The sequence below is a fragment of the Mustela erminea genome, chromosome 9 (assembly GCF_009829155.1).
Source record: "Mustela erminea isolate mMusErm1 chromosome 9, mMusErm1.Pri, whole genome shotgun sequence".
NCBI lineage: Eukaryota > Metazoa > Chordata > Mammalia > Carnivora > Mustelidae > Mustela > Mustela erminea.
This window is the reverse complement of record NC_045622.1, coordinates 59,420,612-59,443,104: the sequence shown is the minus strand read 5'-3', so window position 1 is coordinate 59,443,104 and position 22,493 is coordinate 59,420,612. Positions and strand designations below refer to the sequence as shown.

The window sequence follows — 22,493 nt, the reverse complement described above, 5'->3', positions numbered from 1 at the left end:
TAACTGATCCTCTAGTAGGAAATTAAAAAATAGAGTAGAATTAAATAAAATTCCAAAATTAAGGAAAAATTTTCTGAAATATGAACACAATTTTCTCATTTGCAGATGAAGATTTGAGATTCAGAATGAAGTGGTTTACTGATGATTTCAAGCTTTAACCTTTCAGGTGCTAGCAGTATTACTCTGCCATCCTGTTTTCTGCCCAGAGGGGATTAGCCTGGTTACTTTATATCCAAGTTTGCAAACTTTCCAGTTTTAACATGGCAGACAATGCTACACATCACTACATCTCATCTTTTTTCCTGGTTGGTATTCCTGGTTTGCAAGCTTTTCATCGCTGGATTGGCATCCCTGTCTTCCTCCTGTTTGCCCTGGCCCTGCTGGGGAACAGCGTAATCATCATCACCATCAAACTAGAACCAAGCCTCCACCAGCCTATGTATTTCTTCCTTTGCATGCTGGCAGTGAATGACATGGCTCTTGCCTCTTCCACAACCCCCAAGATGCTTGGTATCTTCTGGTTGGATGCTCACAGGTTTGATTTTAGTATCTGCCTAGCACAAATGTATTTTATCCACACATTCTGCATAATGGAGTCAGCCCTCTTGGTTGCCATGGCGATTGACCGCTATGTAGCTATTTGTATCCCACTGCGTTATACAACCATCCTGACACCACCAATGGTCATTAAAATGGGTCTTGCTGGTATGACCCGAGCTGCCTTTATGGTTTTGCCCTGCCCTCTTCTTATTAAAAGGTTACCATATTACACTAAATATGTCATCAACCATGCCTACTGTGAGCACATGGCTGTGGTGAAGTTGGCCAGTGCCAACACCCTCATTAACAGAGCATATGGAATCTCTGTGGCCCTTTCAGTGATGGTGTTGGACCTAGGGCTCATAGCCACATCCTATATCAAAATCCTCCAGGCAGTCTTCCGGCTGTCTTCCCAGAACGCCCGCTCGAAGGCACTGGGCACCTGTGCTGCACATGTCTGCACTATACTTGTGTCCTACACACCTGCGCTGTTTAGTTTCCTAACTCACCGCATTGGCAAGAAGGTACCTCCAAGCATTCATATAATTTTTGCAAGTTTGTATCTTTTGGTGCCTCCCACAGTCAATCCTCTGGTGTATGGTGTCAAGACCAAGCAGATTCGTGACCGAGTGGTTAGTCTCTTCTTTCCAAACAAGAAGATTTCTGAAAACTAAAATATGTAAATAAAAACCCATATTGGCAGAATCTGTTTAATACAATTACGGTACATTTACAATAGTTGCAGCTTTGTCTCAACATGATATTTCTCAATTCATTTATACCTCTCAGCAGGGATATGTGATGTTGTACATTTTTCTCTCTATTTTCATCTTTTAATATTTCTTTTTCTTTCTCTTAGAAATAAGCTTCATGGGAAGCTTTCAATAAATATTTGCAATAATTGTTATTTATTTATTATTGACATTACTTTGTATTCTATATTTGTGGATAATATTTTATAATATTCACAAATGTGAAATAACTAAGATAATTATTGTAATAATTTTAAAATTCTCAGTACATTGGACAATGTAATTTACAAACATGATTTTTTCCCAATTCAATTGCTACCTACACTGATTAAAAATTCCTGAGTAAAAGTCATTATTTTCAAGTTTCATTTTTCTTATTGTAATAGTTATAATAATTGCTTAACACTCAAATAATGATCACTGTGGGCTTGGCTGTTTACTAATCTCTTTATATATATTTACTCCTTTCGTCCACAAAATCGTGTTTCCTTATAATTATCACAAAACTATACTGTGATATAGATGGTATTATTTTTCTCACTGTACCAAGTAGGAAACTGAGGCACAGAAAGGTTAAGTAAATGGCATAAAGGTAACGCGCCTAGCACAAAGCAATGCAGAATTGAACCCAGGGACTATGGCTTTCAAAAGATATGCTCCTTATAGTGCAATATTATCCACCAATGTGCTTACAATTACTTGCTTTATGATTATGGGAGCTTAGTCCTCTAAATACTTTTTTATTTATCCCCCACATCTTCCTTTCTTTTAGATATTGTGGTAGATTTTTTCAGTTTCCTTAAAACTCCTTATAAATGATAAATCTACTATAATATTTTGACAAGACCCCAAGCAAGAATTGCTTCTATTTTACCAGAGAAATGTCCAATCAGTATAGCGTGGTAACATTATAACTATGCTTTCCAGACTTAAGTAAAATGCTAAGAAAATCTCTGAAAATACTACTTTATCCACATGCTATTCCCCCCTCTTTTTCCTTCCTTCCTTCCTTCCTTCCTTCCTTCTTTTGCTTTAGTGAATATCAGTTTGTTTCGGTCACATTCATTTAGTGCTAAAGTTGAAAATGATTCACTTCTTTATCTAATGTTAATTTTATTATGCAGGGAACACAGAAGAAATTACATCGGGCCTATCTGTAAAATGCTCTGTTCAAAATATTGTTTTACTAGCGTTGGTGGTATAGTGGTGAGCATAGCTGCCTTCCAAAATATTGTTTTACTTTACATCACCATGGAATGAAAGGTTCATTGAATTGGAAACTGTTAGTTTTTGATCAGGACTGGTATTTACATGAACATTCTATGCTCTCAAATTAATTCCTCAAAAACTTTACATTTTTAGGTGATTCATCTACAGCCACATTCTTATTTGTTAATGACTGTGCATGTATCTTATCAACATCTTTGTTTTATGTTGAAAATAATCATGTTTCCTTATAATTATCATATAGTTCTTCCATTTCTTCAATGAGTCTATATTGAGTGGGTTGATCAGATATTTTAGACTGGGTTTTTGGGGGAAAGGTCATTTAAATACTGCTTCTCACCCATCACTAATAGCTGGATGAGTGTCATTTTTAACATTATAAATCTTAACTTCATCATTGGGAAACACAGGAAATAATTTTTATACTTTATAGTGTTAAAGTCAGAATTCAATGAAACAATGGATGAAACATAATTATCACAATATTCAACACGATCTTCCATACGCACCAATGCTCACTGCCATGATAGCCATTGAAAATATTAAGATCAACTAATAAAGGTATCTTTTCAAATGTTTAAATAGAGTTCCCAAATGGGTATATCTCCTAGAAGGTCCTACTTATTTAATTCAACATACCCCAAAGTGGGCATTTTGCACTTATTACCTCACACAAACTATCTTTAAAAAAATTATTTTTTTTGTAAAAAAATTTCTTATCTCAGTGAAAAACATGTCAAGTGACACAGAACAGTTAATGTCAGCAAGTGTTTAAGTGTCAAATATAGGCCAAAGATACATGAGAAATTAAATGATAAAAAATTAATTAAGAAACAGAAAATAAAATCCACCAGCCACCCCAGATAATATAAACAAAAAAATTAAGTATAATATAGTTAATAATGTGTAGATGATGGGGAGCTGGATGGCTCCATTGGTTAAGCAAAAAGTACAAAAGTTCCAAAAGTTCAGCATGAAAATGAAATTAAATGGAATGGAAAACGGAATTAAAATGGAGAAATCTGACAATTAAGGTCAATATACACAATGGATAAATTATGTTGATAATTTGTACCTTGATAATATGTTGATAATTATGTTGATAATTTGTATGTCATCAACATGGGACTTTAACAGCTATGATTTTCCTCCCCAAAGCACATAATTCCAATCTAATCAATACAATGACATCAGATAAATTCCAATGGAAAAGATTCCTATGAAATACCTGAACAGTACTCTTCAACGTTTTGAAAGTCATTAGAAACAAGTAAAGTCTCAGAAAGGTATAGCCAAGGGCATCGTATAGAGACCTGACAATTAAATGCAATGTGGCATCCAGGATGGGATCTTGGAAGGAAAAAAAGGAAGTTAGGTAAAAATTAAGAAATATGAATAAAATATGGAATTTAGTAAATCAGTTTATCAATATCGATACACTAACTGTAACATATATTAATGAAAGATGACAATAAGGAATACTAGGTAGGGGGTCTATGGGAACTCTTAGAAACTACATATTCAAGTTTCTACAAATCCAGATCTTTTAGATTTTAAAAATGTATTAATTTTCATTTCAATAAAAATTAAACATCTAAAACTTCTTAATGCTCAGATGAATGTAAGTCAGAAAATAATTAAGACTTGAATGGTGATGATAATTAAAATGATGAAGATGATAAAGTTGAGGAGAAAGACTACTGAAATCAAAATTAGAAGACAAATTAGTACATGGTCATCAGAATTATCAACTTTAGAATGAATTTATTGTTTTTGAAGAACCCCATGAACTTAATATTTTTAATCGAGATTAACCACTTAAATTTATTTGTGTCTTTAAGAAACGTCCTCACTGAAAAATTAAAAATTTTCATTGACTAAGTCAGAAACAAGTCTTCATGTTTTCTGACTTTTATACAATCTACTGATGAGTTGATAATATATTCATAAAAGTTAAAATTGTTTACATAGGAGACAGATTTTGTCTCCAAAGTAAAATCTAGAACTGTATATTTCAGCAGCACAAATGAACTTGAGAAAGCACAAAATCTGACCCCAAACTAGTATTTTTCAAAGTGAAATTTTATAATTTAAAAGGAGTTAAATGAGAAATCAAGATGGATCTTTAGAGTAGAAAACCTTGGACACTCGATCTCGAATCTGTTTGGTCTTCACCCCATACACAATAGGATTGAGCAAAGGAGGGACAAGCAGATAAAGGTTGGACAGAAGAATATGAATGTAGGGTGGAATATGGAATCCAAACCTGTGTGTAAAGAAGGAGAAGAAAGCCAGTAGATAAAACTCGAGGAAGACACAAATATGGGCAATGCAGGTATTGAAGGCTTTGAGCCTAGCTTCCCTCTGAGGAAGACTGAAGACAGTTAGAAATATTTGGATGTAAGAGAGTGTGATGAAGACTATGTCAAATCCAAGTATAGTGAAAGCCACAAAGAGACCATAGATCTTGTTGATTCGAATGTCTTCTGCTGCCAACTTCACGATGGCCATGTGCTCACAGTATGAATGGGAGACCACAGTGGTCCGGTAGTGTTTCAGCCGACATTTGATGAGGATGAGACACGGAGCTGCAAAGAGGGCTGCTCTGAGCGTCACTCCAACCCCAATCTGAGTGAGAAGTTGGTGGGTAAAGATGGTTGCATGTCTCAGGGGATCACAGATGGCCACATAGCGATCTAGGGCCATGGCCAGCAGAATTCCTGATTCGATGCACTGGAAGGTATGGATGAGCCACATCTGAAAGAGACAAGCATCAAAGTATATTTTTGGCAGATGAAACCAGAATATTCCTAGCATTTTGGGTAGGATGCAGGTACTGAGAGCAATGTCCGTTGCTCCAAGCATTGCCAGGAAGAGATACATGGGATCATGGAGGCTGCGTTCAGATCTGATGATGACCAGGAGCAGGGAATTTCCAAATAGAGCAGTGATGTACATGGCACAGAAAGGAATTCCAATCCAGAACTGCACAGACTCCAATCCAGGGATCCCGATCAGTGTCAGCACCGAGGGCATGAAGACTGTGCCATTGAGATTGAACATTTTGGCTTAGAGCTGCCTGATTAGTGCTTCAAGTTTTATATTGGTTTCTCTCTTCTTTATTTGTTCTCATCTAGAGTTATTGAAATTTCTAGAAACAGAAATTGAATGTGTTTTTAAAAGGCATTTTGTCAATCATATGTATTCATTGATGATGTAAGTCTAGAAATACATATACAGGCTCCCAAAATTCTTTGTCTCTGTCTCTGTCTCTGGCTCTCTCTTTCTGTGAAGGCAGACAAATACACAGGACAATTCAGTATGAAAAGCAGACCCAGTCACACCTGATATTGTATGTGCATTTGTGCACATTTATCAGTTACAAAATATTAGTTTGGATTAATAATATGTTCAGAAATTTAAGATATTATATATATCAATTCTGTTTTTACCCAAGAGGAATTCATAGGCATTTAGTCTGCTGTCAATACAAAAAGGAAAAGAAAAGGAACATTCTCCATTCCAAGCAATATTCTATACTAATGGAAGATAGGAAGTTACAAAGTTGTGATCTTGACTTTAAAGACAATAATCTGTTTGTGAAGATGCATTGCTATAATAAAAAGTTAAATGACTCTGTGCTTAAAAGGAAAACTTAGTATTATTAAAATGTAATTTATTGTCGACTTGATGCATATATACAATGTAATCCCAATCAACATTCCATACAAAACTTGTATATATGTACAAACTGTTCTTCAGTTAATATGGAAAGGCAAAATACCCAGAATAGCAACACACACTGAAGATGAACAAAGTTGGAACAATGACACTATTTACTCTAGAATTTAGCACGGCAGTGATCAAGACAGTGTTGTAATGCAGAATAAACAAATCTTTCAGTGGAACAGAACTGAGAGCCCACAACTAGATACACATATGTAAGTAGTTAACACAGGAACAAAGGCAATTTAATGGAGAAAGAAGGGTCTTTTCAACTAATGGTGCCAGAACAACTGCACATCCACATGCAAATATAAATGGAAATAGAAAACAGACCTTACACCTTTCACAGAAATTAACTCAGAATGGATCACAGTATTTCTAAATTGAAATTTTGAAACTCTACAAATTCTAAAAGGGAGAATGGAATAAAATCTGGGAGACCTTGTCTCTGACAGTAATCTTTTTATTAACATTAAAAGTTTGAGCCATGAAAAAAGAAACTGGTAAGTTGACCTAATTAAAATTGGAAAGCATCAGTTCTGTGAAAGACATTGTTAAAAGAATGAAAAGACAAAGCACAGACAGGTAGAAAATATTTGCAAAGCATATATTTGATAAAATTACTTTTTACTTCAAAATATACAAAGGACTTTTAAAACCCAACAATAAAAAAATTACCAAATTAAAAAACAAACTCAGGGTTGCTGGAGTGGAGTGGGGTGGGAGAGATGGAGTGGTTGGGTGGTGGAGGATGGAGAGGGTGTGTGCTATGGTGAACTCTGTGAATTGTGTAAAACTGATGAATCACAGACCTGAACCCCTGAAACAAATTATACAGTATATGTTAATACAAAAAAAATTTTTTTTTTAATTATACACCCCCCCCCAAAAAGGACTCAAACAACCTAGCATTTCTTATATGATTCATTATTAGAACCTTTGGTTTTTGCCTCTCTGCTACCTTTTGTGCTATTAATTCATCAGCAGGAAAACATCTATGAAGTCAGTTTAAATTTTTACAAAATAATTTAAAGACTTAGATCTATAAAATGAATGCTTTAGAAACAGACATTAGAATGCTAATTCCACCCAATGTGGACTTCTACTTCTCACTTGTGTTGGATGACAATGTTCTTCTCACTTGTGTTGGATAATGATTCTTTGGTAGGTTTTATAAGTATGTTGCATAAGTTTCATTTCAGAGACATCATGAAGTTCTGACTATAGATAAGATTAAAAAAAAAAAAAGTGCAGTCTAATTCCCCTAGTTCTTGAAGGGATTTTAAGAGCTATAAATCCAAAGATTTTGTTTGTTGGACTTCTTGTTGGATTTTTTTGTTTGTTTGTTTGATTTGTTGCTTAATTCACCACTCATTGTGGCTGACTAAGGAACATGCCAACCTCCATAAGTATCTCCCTATCCTTAATTCCCATTAATTCCCCATACCCTCATGAAAGTCCTTAGTGTGAAGCCAGTATTCTTAGTTTACTATTATTATATCTTCAATCATGCAAAGCCTGCTTTATATAATACTATCCATGTGGGGCACCTGGGTGGCTCAGTGGACTAAAGCCTCTGCCTTCGGCTCAGGTCATGATCCCAGAGTCCGGGGATTGAGCCCCACATCGGGCTCTCTGCTCAGTGGGGAGCCTGCTTCCCTCCCTTTCTCTCTCTGCCTGCTTCTTTGCCTGCTTGTGATCTCTGTCAAATAAACAAATAAAATTAAAAAAAAATCCTTGTAAGTCTTCCACCCTTCAATGCATCAATCCATTCTGTATTCCCCCAGAAAAATTTGTTGATCAATACAAATTTGTTTTCTCTCTATCCACCTCATTCTTTACACATTTTCTTTCCTTCATATCTGCGTTGATGTATCAGCCAACAAATTCTTTCCGAATTCTTTTCTCTTGGCAATGTATTGAATGCAACTTGTTGCATAAAATTATTGGCTTCAAAATAACATTCATCTAAATGTTCCAAATTTTAAAAAAGTAAATCACTAAAAGGCACAGAATTCTTATATTTAGAGTACAGAAATAACAGGTTAAAGGAGACAAGTGTTCCTGTACCTGGATTTTATTTTTCTGTCCTGGCAGAAATACTAAATACTTATTATGTTTTAATAATTGTGAATGAAGAAAATAAGGTGTTTTATTTTGTTTTGCTCTTTTATTTTTAAATCTCCATTAGTAAAAGCTTTTAGTCATGTTTCATATTCATAGAACTTCACAGAACCATAACATAAACTTGGAATCACCCTGAAAATGTGTACAACAGACACTATTCATGTACAAGTTACTCATCAAAACTTTGTATTCTAATAAATACCTCTTTTTTTTATTTTCAGTATATTGTGATCCATGTTGTTTATTTTTCTCTCTAATTCAGGGCCACTATCCCCTCTTCCTAACTCAAATTCTTCTCTTGCTTTATATTTATCGTATGACATATTAGCTACACCTTGGTCATGTAATGAAATATCTTTGCTCCTTTAATTACCCATCAGTCTATGTCTGAAAATCTCAAATTTTGATCAGTCTCTTCTGTTATTTTAACAGAGAAACTCAATAATACTAGAGAAAATCTTAAAAAGAGTTGTCACAACATTTATGCAGCTCTGAATTCCCTGACTGATTTCTATATCCTTCTACGTCTAAATTCCACCTTTCTCTTCAATTTCCACCTCTCTCTCTTTTTCTCTCTGCCATTAAATGTATTTAAAATATACATATACAATTCTCACCTTCTTTTTTCTCCCATTTCTTATCCCAGCAGGAAGAGAACTTCTCTTTTCTTCTGGTCAAATTTCCCTAGATACATTTTGATTTTTTGTTGTTGCTTATTACCTTTCTCCTAAAATCTTGTATTGTAAGCATTTGCAATATTCTTGTTCTTTGCCTACTGACAAACTATTCAAGTTTCAATACATTTTGTTATACCAGAAGCGGGGACCTCCTCCTGCTAATATACCCTCTCTCATTTTGTTTATATTCCTAACCGTCACATTAGTCCCTATGACTTCTGGTTTTCTAATCAATCAAAGTGCATTTCAAACCACTGTAATAACGCTTACATGTACAACTCTAACTTCACTTTTCTGGAAAAAAAAATAAAAATGATCTTCTATTAACCAAACACAATAAACTTGGTAAAGACTCTGAATTGATACCTGTTCAGTGCTTGACATTATTTTCTCCTTAAAATACATATTTTGTTTCTATATTGTTTATCTTAAATTCTTTTCTTCCATTTCAAAAATACCCTTCCTATGTTCCTTTGTCTGACTATACTCTTGATACCAGAAATTCCACTGACAACTATGTTCATCTTCATGGTTCTCCTTCTTATACTACGTGTCCTCTCCTGGCAATATTACCCAGTCCCACAGCTATATGGATCACTGAAAATAGAAGAATTACATATTGCTTTTCCATAAATCTAATTTTGAACACAGAAGGCAAATATCGAACTGCCTTTTAAATAGTTCAACCATGGTGGAAAATAAATAAAACAAATTGAAAGCGTCTTTGAATTAAATTCACCTTTCTCATTGTTGTTGACAGGACCTTCCCCCCAATACCCCTGATTCCTGTTGACCCATAAACTAGGAAATACTGACCTTAAAATGTTTGGAAAGGTGATTCCTACCTTTAACTCCAATTTGTCACTCACTTTGCCAACAGGTGAAGATGAAAAGTGACTCATAAAATTGTTGAGATTAGAAAACATGTTAGGTGTCATTTATTTTCTTTCTTTCTTTCTTTCTTTCTTTCTTTCTTTCTTTCTTTTTCTTTCTTTCTTTCTTTCCTTCTTTCTCTCTCTCTCTCTCTCTCTCTCTCTTTCTTTCTTTCTTTTACCTTTGGTGATCTTTCTCTAAGTCTCTTGTTTTCTCTAAGACTTTGTCTGTCTGACTTTGTCTCTCTCTTCCTCTCATTTTCATTTTGATCTCTCCAGTACAGTCAAGAGCAGCAGATTACTCTTCGTACTTCTAACGCCACATAGTGGTTAACCTCGTTGGTGACTGGCTGTGGCTGGATGGGAAAGTCCCTCTACTTCACTTATAAATAAGGAGAAAAACACTTACTTTTTGCCTGATATTCTAGTACTCTGATTTAATCTAGCTTCACCAACCATGAAAACCATATATCTCATTCGCGCAAGACACGAGAGATTTTTATTATACAAATCTCAAAGGGGCATCTGGGTGGCTCAGATAGTTAAGTGCCTGCCTTTGGCTCAGGTCATGATCTCCGGGTTCTGGGGTCGAGTCCTATATGGGGTTCCCAGCTCAGGCGGAGTCCGCTTCTCCCTCTCCCTTTGCCTCTCCCCCTGCTTGTGCTCTCTCTGTCTCTCTCTCTCTCAAATAAATAAATAAAATCTTAAAAGAAAAAGAAACCTATAAGGAGATATTATTGTCTGTAATTGTATATGCAATAAAAATATTTCATTTTCTCCCCCTGCCAAAAAAATAGCTAACTTACCATTCTTTCAAACTCGGTCATACATTTTGTGACTAAATTCTTAACATATAAGAGATGAACTTTAGTACATACTATTGAAGTGTTTTCGCTACCTTTAACTTAATCCAACTGCAAATTTCTTGTCATAAGAAAATGTATATTAGATCTATAAAAAAACCACTTTAGGTTCTACAATTTTATTATACTTTTCTTTCATTATAATCTATTTTCCCTTAGATTTTCTCCTGTACCCAATATGTTTGTTACCTAGCAAATAATTGTTTATTATTCAAGTCTGAGCTCAAGAATCAGCTCCCCTAGTTGCATCTCCTGTTTATTTTTTATTTATTTAATTTTTAAAAAACTTTATTTTATTTTTTCAGACTTCCAAGATTCATTGTTCATGCACCACACCCAGTGCTCCATGCAATACATGCCCCCTTCATATCCACCACCAGGCTCACCCATGCCCCCACTCCCCTCCCCTTCCAAACCCTCACTTTGTTTCTCAGAGTCCACAGTCTCTCATGGTTCATTTTGCCCTCTGATTTCCCCAACTCCCTTCTCCTCTCCTTCTCCCAATGTCCTCCGTGTATCTCCTATTTTTAAGCAGAATTCCAAATTCTTCCTTTACATCCTGGATGCAAGACAATTACTTACTAGTTACTGAGCGCACCCTTGGAAGAATAAATTAATTTAGCAGTTTACTTTCCCTGGATCGACTTAATATCAAAGAACACATCACATTTAATGTGGGTGCAAATCTATGTGTTCTATTTCCAGGAGTATATCTGCATGGAGAAAGATTAGAAAACACAAAGAAACAGTTTAGGGAAAATATTAGGAATTTTAGTTTCTTGATATGTAAGCTTTCTTTGTACTTCTGCATTATCTTTACCTAAATACCTGAGGCAGGATGCATACCTCCTTAATGAAAGATCTAGAAATATTCACTTTGGATAAGTGAAGAAAAGAAAGGTGAAAAATGTTCTGACACTCTATATCTTGGGTCAAATCTGACAACTGAATTACTTATTTTCCTTCAGCAATTTCCATTCAGAGTGTCTTCTTATGCACAATAACAAGGTGTAATTCCCCCATGCTCCCTTTGGGTCCTTTCTAAATATTTGTCTATTTAGATCTCAGAGGCACCTATGAGAACATTTACTCACGAGTTTAATTCTTCAGCCTTCTTATGTGCACTCACCTAGTTATAAGGCATAGTTATAAACAGAGCAGTTATTTAAAAGATCACATCCAGTGAAATATAATATTAGACTATGATGCAATTCTCCTGAGGAATGTGAGGAAGTGATTAGCTATATTCCCTGTGGTCAACTATGGAGATTTTATACACATACACACACACAACTATGGAGATTTTATACACACACACACACACACACGCGCGCACACACACACACACACACACACACACACACACACACATATTAGTATAAAGATGGGATATTTTAAAAATATCCCAGGCGTGTGTGGGTGGCTCAGTGGGTTGGGGCATCTGCCTCCGACTTGGGTCATGGGCCCCACGTTGGGCTCTCTACTCAGCGGGGAGCCTGCTTCCCCCCTCTGCCTGTCTCTCTGCCTGCTTGGGATCTCTGTCAAATAAATAAAATAAAATCTTTGAAAAAAAATCCCAAACTCCTTTGCCTCTAGTCCATGAATCTTAGTGATTTCTGTTCTTATCCCACCATATTTTTACAGAAGAAATCTCAGTCTTTGGTAGTCCTTGAGGTTAATAACAAACAGGGCAAGAAATCCATCATATGACATAAAGGCTTTAAATTGAATATACCAATGATGGGAATAAGTCAGAGACAATTCCAGGACATTTCTGGTATAGTCATTCATTCATATCCATTCATAAAGTTGTACTCTCCAAGTTGTACTTTTTGCATTTTGATATACCTTATAAATTTTTAAGAAGTTATTAATATTCTATTTATTAATATTATACTTGTCTAAAGACAAGTAGAAATAGTTTTTCCAATAATAGCTGATCATGTTGAACTATCCACTTGAACACTTTGATTTTTTTTTTTCACATGTAATTGTCCTTTTATTTGAGAAACCACCGTGGTTGTGACCAGTAGGCAACTCTGAATATCTAGAATCAGCAACTCAGACTTTCACTTGAGTTGACTTATAGAAGCTTCTTACTGTTAAAAAAAACAAAAACAAAACAAAACAATAACAACAAAAATCTTAGTATTATTTTATCAGAAAACTATTTAGACAAAAAATGAATTAAACTGGTTCCTGATTCTTACACTCTCTCCAATACATGTACTTACTATTTTATGTTTTAAAGCCATTTATTTATTTAATATTTGAGAGAGAGAGAGACCATGCACAAGTGGGTACTGGGTTAGAGGAAAAGAGAGAGAGAGAGAATTTCAAGGAGACTCTGCACTGAGTGTGGAGCGCAACATGGGCCTCGAATCACAACTAAGATCATTACCTGAACCTAAATCTAGATTAGGCCACTTAAGTGACTAAGCCACCCAGACACCCCATGTGTTTACTATTTTACCTAGAATATCCTCCAGTATTAAAATGTGGTTGATATAGATTTGCTGTTTTAAACAAGAAAAGAGTTATTGACTTAAAGAGAGTACTTTGTGGTTTCTGAAGGAAGGTTTCTTCATAAATGTATAATTATTATTGTTGTCATGGTTGTTGTTATGAAATCAACCAAGCCATAAAGTTAGGTACTCTGCTGTTATAACTCTTTCTCACTAGAAATAATCTTACTGAACACATAATGAACTTGCAATTCTCTTTCAGCCTTCCCAGTGTGAGAGAGGACATGGTATTGAAAATTTTCACAGCCATTTCCAGTACCGACTTAAGATACCTATACTTCCTATTACTCGTGACCATTTTTTTTATGATTTCTTTGAGTGTTACTTCTGATATTTAGAAAGTGATAGCATAGGCCTCCATAATCTTGAAGCCCTTAGTCTGTCTTGCCTTAACTTTCCACAGCTATATGTACTCACCAGAGAATTTCATATACACAGAACCAAATGAAGACCTTTGGTTCAGGAAGTGTGGTGGAAGTCTTCATGAGAGGGTCTGGAACATTTCTGCATAAGTTTGATTAAATAGATTTTATATGTATGACATATATGTATATGCTTTATGAATTACGTCATGTATACATATATACAAAATATGGTGTATGTATGTGTGTCTATCTATCTATATATTTCATTTAGTTTACATTTACATTTAGTTTACTTTTTCCTAGTGTCTATAATTATTAATGTAAACTGAAGACAGTGCTCCAAATGTGTGGACCACACACTTACGTTTAATTATCTGAATGGAGTGAGGTGATTGGAGGATGAATACAAGAATAGTCTAAGACTGGAATTGCTCCTTTAATGATATAAACATACCCATTTTATTTATTTATTTATTTATTTATTTATTGAATTTTTTTTTTTTTAAAGATTTTATTTATTTATTTGACAGAGAGAGAAATCACAAGTAGGCGGAGAGTCAGGCAGAGAGAGAGAGAGAAGCAGGCTCCCGCTGAGCAAAGAGCCCGATGCGGGGCTCGATCCCAGGACACTGAGATCATGACCTGAGCCGAAGGCAGCGGCTTAATCCACTGAGCCACCCAGGCGCCCCATACCCATTTTATTTATTAAAGAGAATATTTGATAAAACAAAAATTACAAACTTTTAATCAGTCAAACTTGTTTAAGTCTTTCCTCATTTTGCATGACATTTAACACATTACTTAAATCTCTGGTGACATTTCTCTCCTTTATGGAAATGATAATTTTGGGAATTATTAAAACGATGCCAAGTGTATATGAAAGGACATATGGCATTATATGTGGAACATAAAGCACTAAATAAATAATAGCTTTTATGTGTATGGAACTCAACATCTTTAATCAGTGGACACTTCTCATCTTTGGATGTGTATTTAATACTCTGATTTAACATTTCTACAAAGGTTCCAGCAATTTCTAGATTATGATAAGCTTTTATAAATCTCTGGATTTATAAAATCCATGAATCATCAAAAAGTCATATATGAACTCTTAAAATTTATTTTAATTTCAGACAAAATTATAATAATTTGCCATTTTTAAATATAAGACCAGTCAAAACCTATTCCTAAAATTCTTTTATATTTCTAGGTATGTTTTTCTCTCATTAACCATACCAAGAAAAGCACTTTCCAAAAACCTTTGTCTTACCTTCCTTATGGTGCAATAAGATATTAAAGATGTAGTTAAGGAGAATACTTTTGGAGAGTATTAAATTCTCCCTAATCACTTACATTAATATATTGTAAGTAAATTCAATTGAAAATATTAAAACTAACATTATGCTGTACTTAAGGCTTTTAAAATATTGAGTATCATGTTTTCATGGATCTAAAATCGATACTTATAATGCAGCCCCTTTTATTTTTACATTATTTCAACACTCTACATTCTATTTGCCTAAATGATGTTACAAAAACAAAAATTAACTCATAAATTGCCAAAAGTATGTATTCTATAACTCTTGATGAGCATAGAATTCAGCTGAAAAGAATAAAATGTTTTGGTATTGTAAAAAACAGACTATAAGATATATGTCATTAGTATAACATGGACATCCAGGAATCTACTTTATCTGTTAAATGTATGTTGGTTAAAAGGGTATCCTTCGTACTAGCTTTCCCCCCAAGGTAAATATGCTGTTAAATGCTGCCATATTTTTATTTGGGATGGTTTATTTAACTAGAATGACATTTCTATATTATATAACAACTATACTTCACCTTAGACTTAACACTGTAGCAGAATACCCCTTAATATATTTATTTCTTTTCTTTGCCATCATACTAAACTATTAATTAGTAAAATATGAAAACTTCAGTTTATTAAATTTCTCTATTAAAATTATGCATCCTGCAGGTAATCAATATCATTGTAAATCCACCAATGTACTACTTAGTAAATACCCATTGAACCTATAATCAATAACCTACTCAGAGTATAACACCAGACATTTGAGAAAATAAAAGTTTAGGCAATGTGTTTGGTTAATCATTGCATTCAGACATAATTTTCTGTAAGTGAAAAATAATATAAAAAGAAAACTTCGTGGAAGGAGCTGAGATGTCCTTCACCAGATGAACGGATAAAGAATATGTGGTTCATATATGCAATGGGATATTACTCAGCCTTCAGAAGGGATGAATACCTATCATTTGCTTTGACATGGATGGAATTGAAGGGGATTATGCTAAGTGAAATAAGAGAGAAATACAATTAACAGAGAAAGACAATTATCATATGGTTTTATTCATATGTAGAACATAAGGAATAGCATGGAGGACCATAGGGGAAGAGATGGAAATCTGGATGGGAAGAAATCAGAGATGGAGACAAACCATGAGAGACTCAGGACTTGTAAACAAACTGTGGATCACAGAAGGGAGAGGGCTAGGGGGATGGAGTAACTGAGTGATGGGTATTAAAGAGGGCATGTGTTGTGATGAATACTTACTGGGTGTTATATGCAACTAATGAATTATTGAACAAAAATTAATGCTGTACTGCATGTTGGCTAACTGAACATAATACTAAAAAATATAAAAAATAAAAACTTTGTAAATATATTTAAATGACATAAATAACAGTGCATTAATAAAAAGATTCTAAATGTAATCTAGAATTTGCAGGTGGGTGTCTTCCTAAAGTTCTCAGAGAAAGATATAAAATTTAGCTGAAGAATGGGGTGCAGTTGTCAGGAATAAAAAGAATAGTCCTAGAGGATTTGTTATATTGTTTGAATACACCGTGAGGTTTGGGAGATGAGATTTAAGATTTTGGAGCAAACTCTAGTGATGTACAACATCAACAGAACTCATGATCAGAGAGGTAGGGTGTTTGTATGAAACCTAAAACGTCAAGTTCTACAGCATTGATGAACCATAGACAAATCAAATATTTTCCTACTTTTAAAGCATTTACATTTAGTTGGAGCAGAAATGTAATAGACACAATGAAGGTTTATTACATTAAGGCTTTAAATCTAAAAAAAATAAAATTAGTTCATATTCTGGACTCAAGATCACTAGAATGGAATTCGACAAACAGATTGAGTGTTCTGCCTTGTGATGAAGGCATCCTTTAGGCTCACGGATTTTGATGAATCACTGCTCAAAGGCCATCTCAAAAGACAAAGTGCTAGAGAGTACAACCACATGCACCAGAACATTCATGCACATATAAACAGCCACATCCACATTACAGAAATTGTATCTACATTTATTTTTCTATATATATCAACCCATACTGACTCCCTTGAGATTCACTCATGTTTTCTTTAATTTTTATTTTTATTATCCATTTGAGAAAGAGCAAGAGAGAGCATGAGCTGGGGATGAAGGGCAGAGGGAGAGGGAGAAGCAGACTCCCCACTGAGCAAGGAGCACAATGTGGGGCTCGATCCCAAGACCCTGAGATCATAACCTGAGCAGAAGGTAGATGCTTAAGTAACTGAGCCACCCAGGCACCCAGAGGTTCACTGAGGTTTTCAATAGAAATTCCAAACTATAGATTTAATTCTACCATTTTTTATAGTTTTTTTTTTTTTTTTTCCTTTTAAGTAGGCTCCATGTCCAGTGTGGACCCCATGCAGGCTTGAACTCATGACCCTGAGGTCAAGACCTGAGCTGAGATCGAGTGAGACACATAACTGACTGAGCCACCCAAGTGCCCCTTTAATTTTTTCTTTTTTGATATTGTAATTTCCACCCAAGGTGAGGGACGGGCCTCCTATGAATCTCAGCTTTCATGCCCATCATCTCTAACATGGATTAAACAGTTTATGGGATTCATATAAGAATGCAACTAGATTTTGAATGGAATTTTATTATTACATTTATTAAGTAAAATTTTATTTTGTATGTATCATGTCAGCACCATAGTAGGCATTGGAGATATGAAGATAAATTACACCAGTTTTTTCTAGATTGTATTAATAGCTGCCAAGTAGATATCTGAACTAGGGAGATTCATTTTGTAAATTAAACATTAACATAAGGAGATTTTATGACTGTGTTTCTCCTAAACAATCCTTTAAAATTCCTTATGGCAGTGAATACCACACTAAGTCAATGAAATCAATGAAAGCCAGTCCAAGTCATTGAGTATTAATTAAGTGTCACATATATGACAAAAGGTTAATTGATGCTACATGATAAATATTGTTATTAGACATCCAGTGTAATACCCAAAACGATAGATACATTTTTATATAGTATGGTTTGAACTGCACAGACTGCTATGGATTACAAAGAATAACACTGAGCCCAAAAGGAAATCTCAATTAAGTCATCCTGAGAAAGATATCAAAAATTTTGGACTAAATCCTACAGAGGGAAGATTCTGCTAATATAGGAATCAGAGACAGAGGCTCCAGGGAGAGGATATACCACAATGAGTGTGAAGGGTAAAAGTAACAGAAATGGATGTATCTCTTGAAGAGAATATTGTCTTAAAAGGAAGAAAATAAATGTCCAATTGGAAAAATTCTGACTTTGGCACTATACAGATTACTGATCATCTGGCAATTAAAGACAAGTGTAATGTTGATGGTAAAAATCCCACACAATTTGGTGTGCAGCAGATGACTAGTTCTCCATGTGAAAAATTTACTCCAAAGTCCAAACACATAAATATAATGAAAATGTTACTTTTTGCCCTCATAGAATCTGACACTATACTTCATCAACCACACAAAATGTGAATGTCAGGTTTACATGAAAAAACACGATACAAAAATACACTAACCAGGAGGTAGTAGATAGAAAGAGAGAAGGTCCAAACCCATGTTCCATATTGTTTTATCATTAAGCCATAGTCATGAATCTCCCTATATAGTTGTTGTTATTAGCCTGAACCTGACTTTTACATTTAAATTTTTTATTTGATGTATCTATAAAGTTATAAAACTTGCTATTTAAAATATTATTTTACTTCTTTGTACGGTCTTACAACAAAATAAGTGAGTATGCTCACTGCTAATTATTCCATATTTATTTCATTTATCCTCCATTCAAATTTCTCTATTAGAATTTAATTTACGTTAAGAAATCTATTATATATACCCCTATAATAGTCTGTGTGAAATATTTTGTGGGGAAAGAAGAAACTATGATTACATTTTGATGCACAAATTAAAAATCTCAATCTCCACTTAATGCTTAATTCATGATCACTTAGTAAAGAATTTTGGGATGATGAAGTGTGATCATAAATGATAGTAGATAAATGACAGAATTAGTTTCATATACACTAGAATTATATTGAATTTCTTGCATAGTAAGAAAAAAATGTCACTTGATGTTTTTAAACAGAGGCCAAAATATTATCATTTAATTTGATTTAAGAAACCATAAGTGACTCTTAATCTCACAAAACAAACTGAGGGTTGCTGGGGGGAGGGGGTTTGGGAGAAGGGGGTGGGATTATGAACATTGGGGAGGGTATGTGCTTTGGTGAGTGCTGTGAAGTGTGTAAACCTGGTGATTCACAGACCTGTACCCCTGGGGATAAAAATATATGTTTATAAAAAATAAAAAATTAATTAAAAAAAAAAGAAATATTTGTCTTAGTGACAAAGAGCTGATTGAGCTTCAAAAATTTATTCATGATTTTTGTCATCTATGTCATGTGTGGAGTAGATATGATGAGCTCTGCCTGTTTCAGCTAACTTTGTTCCAAAACAAGTGAAAATTTAAAAATAAGAGTCAGAGCTTTACTGTCTTGAATGCAAAACTATAACTACATATTCTTTTACACAATGAACTTGAGAAGGCCTAAACTTCCACCAAGAACATTTTTTTCACTATTTTATGGTTGTTGCTGTTATTTGATATAAAATGACATAGTGAAAATTCAAGATGGATCCTTAGAGTAGAAAATCTTGGACATCCGATCTCGAATCTGTTTGGTCTTTACCCCATACACAATAGGATTGAGCAAAGGAGGGACAAGCAGATAAAGGTTGGACAGAAGAATATGAATGTAGGGTGGAATATGGAATCCAAACCTGTGTGTAAAGAAGGAGAAGAAACCGAGGAGATAAAACTCGAGGAAGACACAAATATGGGCAATGCAGGTATTGAAGGCTTTGAGCCTAGCTTCCCTCTGAGGAAGACTGAAGACAGTAAGAAATATTCGGATATAAGAGAGTGTGATAAAAACTATGTCTAATCCAAGTATAATGAAAGCCACAAAGAGACCATAGATCTTGTTGATTCGAATGTCTTCTGCTGCCAACTTCACGATGGCCATGTGCTCACAGTATGAATGGGAGACCACAGTGGTCCGGTAGTGTTTCAGCCGACATTTGATGAGGATGAGACACGGAGCTGCAAAGAGGGCTGCTCTGAGCATCACTCCTACCCCAATATGAGTGAGAAGTTGGTGGGTAAAGATGGTTGCATGTCTCAGGGGATCACAGATGGCCACATAGCGATCTAGGGCCATGGCCAGCAGAATTCCTGATTCGATGCACTGGAAGGTATGGATGAGCCACATCTGAAAGAGACAAGCATCAAAGTATATTTTTGGCAGATGAAACCAGAATATTCCTAGCATTTTGGGTAGGATGCAGGTACTGAGAGCAATGTCCGTTGCTCCAAGCATTGCCAGGAAGAGATACATGGGATCATGGAGGCTGCGTTCAGATCTGATGATGACCAGGAGCAGGGAATTTCCAAATAGAGCAGTGATGTACATGGCACAGAAAGGAATTCCAATCCAGAACTGCACAGACTCCAATCCAGGGATCCCGATCAGTGTCAGCACCGAGGGCATGAAGACTGTGCCATTGAGATTGATCATGCTGGCTTAGAGAACCCTGGTTCAGAGATTCTGGTTCAAAGTGGCAGTATGTGTTTAGCGTATGTCTTCTGTTTTCTCTTCTCACCTAGATTCATACAAGCAGAAGCTGACTATGATTTCACTGGCATTTTGTCGGGCATACTCATTTTTTGCTGAGGTATTTAAATGGGTCCAGGAACGCAGAAATAGGCTCCCTCAATAACTTACCTTGGATATTGGTTTTGTCTTCTGTTTTGTCTCTCAGTTTCTTTGTCTCTGTCTCTCTGTCATGCATTCATACAGATACAAACACATACTTACATATTCATACAAACGCTCAGTATAGAAAAAAAGAAATGCTTATTCTAGTGTGTGTAAATTCTAGTGGTTTATTTGCATAATTAGTTAAATGCTATCTCATTGACTATAGTTTGAGCTTTTTTTTTAAAATTTAATTTTATTTTTTTCAGTGTTCCAAGATTCATTATTTATGCATCACAGCCAGTGCTCCATGCAATACGTACCCTCCTTAATACCCATCACCAGACTCACCCATCCCCCCAACTCCCCTCCCCTCCAAAACCCTCAGTTTGTTTCTCAGAGTCCACAGTTTTTCATGGTTTGTCTCCCCTTCTGATTTATCCCAATTCACTTTGCCTTTTCTTCTCCTAATGTCTTCCATTATACTTTGAACTTCTAAATTAATAGGACTGTGGAACTTAACTTATGTGCTATGTATCACTTCTTTCTTGTTTCCTTACCAAAAAAGTTTTAGTTTAGTCAGTCAGACAGGCAGAAGTTAATATAATAATAATGACAGCAATGTTAATAATGAAACCCTCACTCTTTAGGAGTTCTTCTTGGTCTTGGGCAAATAAGCCCTACAGTGGGGACTTTGACTTCAGGAGGCCACCTGATACCATATCCTTGTTTTTTTAGTTATCTACCCCTCTGTGCTTGAATATCTCATGTTATAATTTATACATCCTGTTTTTCCAAAAGAAAAGCTTAATGATATTGGAGAAAGATCACCATTATAGAAGGATTCCCATTAAAATTTTGCAGCTCTTAATTTCCTGGCTAATTTCTTTCCATTTCTATTGATTAATTTCACCTTTATCTCTATGATAACTCCTCTTTTGATCCTAAGGTGTTGGGTACAATATTACAAATTCTCGCTTCCTTCTCTCTGCCATCCCCTACTCCCACAGCAAGGAAATCTCTTTTCTGCCAGCTACTTTTCCTAATGATGTTCTCTTTCAAAAATTAGCTTTTTGTTTTTTCATTAGCTTTCTCCTAAAACCTTGTATTTTTATCTTACATTCATTTATTGTTATTTCTTTTCTGATAACATTTGTTTCTGGTGGGTTTTTTTATGTTACAATTTCAAGCACATATTTTTATAATAGGTGTCATGTTTTCCTACTAACAATCTCTATCTTATTTTAATTGCCACTATGATCCTGACATGAATCACTATGACTTGCCTTATTTTAAAAGTCAAATTCAGTAATTTTTCAAACCACTCTCATAAACCTTTACATCCATAACTCTGAAGTTTATTTTTCTGGAAAAAGTTTAAATGACACTCTAATTAGACATGATAGACTTTTTAGAAGACTCTTTGTAGTCAATATATTTTCTCTTTTAAATGTATATTTCACTTCTGTTGTTACACTTTATCCTGTTTTCTCCTGTCTCAAAATAACCTCCCTTTGTTGCTTTGTTTGACTCCCTTTATATTGTTAATGCCAAGACTTCCATTATTAACTGTATTCCTTTCCATGGGTCTCTTTCTCCTCATTCTATATATTTGTCCTGTCCAGAAATATTGCGAAGTCCATAGTTTTAATAAACACTAGTTAAAAATACATAAATATCCCCTCTCCATAAATCTAACCTGAAAACAAGACACACT

General features: G+C 34.8%; 3 protein-coding genes across 3 annotated transcripts; 1 reads left to right on the top strand and 2 right to left on the bottom strand.

Moving 5' to 3' along the window:
• Nucleotides 1–260: 260 nt before the first annotated feature.
• Nucleotides 261–1,214, top strand: LOC116599788 (putative olfactory receptor 52P1). Its single transcript, XM_032359763.1, has one exon. It carries the CDS (start codon nucleotides 261–263, stop codon nucleotides 1,212–1,214), a length of 954 nt encoding a protein of 317 aa, XP_032215654.1.
• Nucleotides 1,215–4,631: 3,417 nt separating this feature from the next.
• On the bottom strand, nucleotides 4,632–5,582 carry LOC116598074 (olfactory receptor 52A5-like). Its single transcript, XM_032356279.1, has one exon. It carries the CDS (start codon nucleotides 5,580–5,582, stop codon nucleotides 4,632–4,634), a length of 951 nt encoding a protein of 316 aa, XP_032212170.1.
• Nucleotides 5,583–19,645: 14,063 nt separating this feature from the next.
• LOC116598073 (olfactory receptor 52A5-like) lies at nucleotides 19,646–20,596 on the bottom strand. The gene has a single exon (XM_032356278.1). It carries the CDS (start codon nucleotides 20,594–20,596, stop codon nucleotides 19,646–19,648), a length of 951 nt encoding a protein of 316 aa, XP_032212169.1.
• Nucleotides 20,597–22,493: the final 1,897 nt, after the last annotated feature.

What these genes read in the sequence shown, in the direction of transcription:
- LOC116599788 (XM_032359763.1), top strand. Translation starts at nt 261, where the DNA reads ATGGCAGACAATGCTACACATCACTACATCTCATCTTTTTTCCTGGTT.
- LOC116598073 (XM_032356278.1), bottom strand. Translation starts at nt 20,596, where the DNA reads ATGATCAATCTCAATGGCACAGTCTTCATGCCCTCGGTGCTGACACTG.
- LOC116598074 (XM_032356279.1), bottom strand. Translation starts at nt 5,582, where the DNA reads ATGTTCAATCTCAATGGCACAGTCTTCATGCCCTCGGTGCTGACACTG.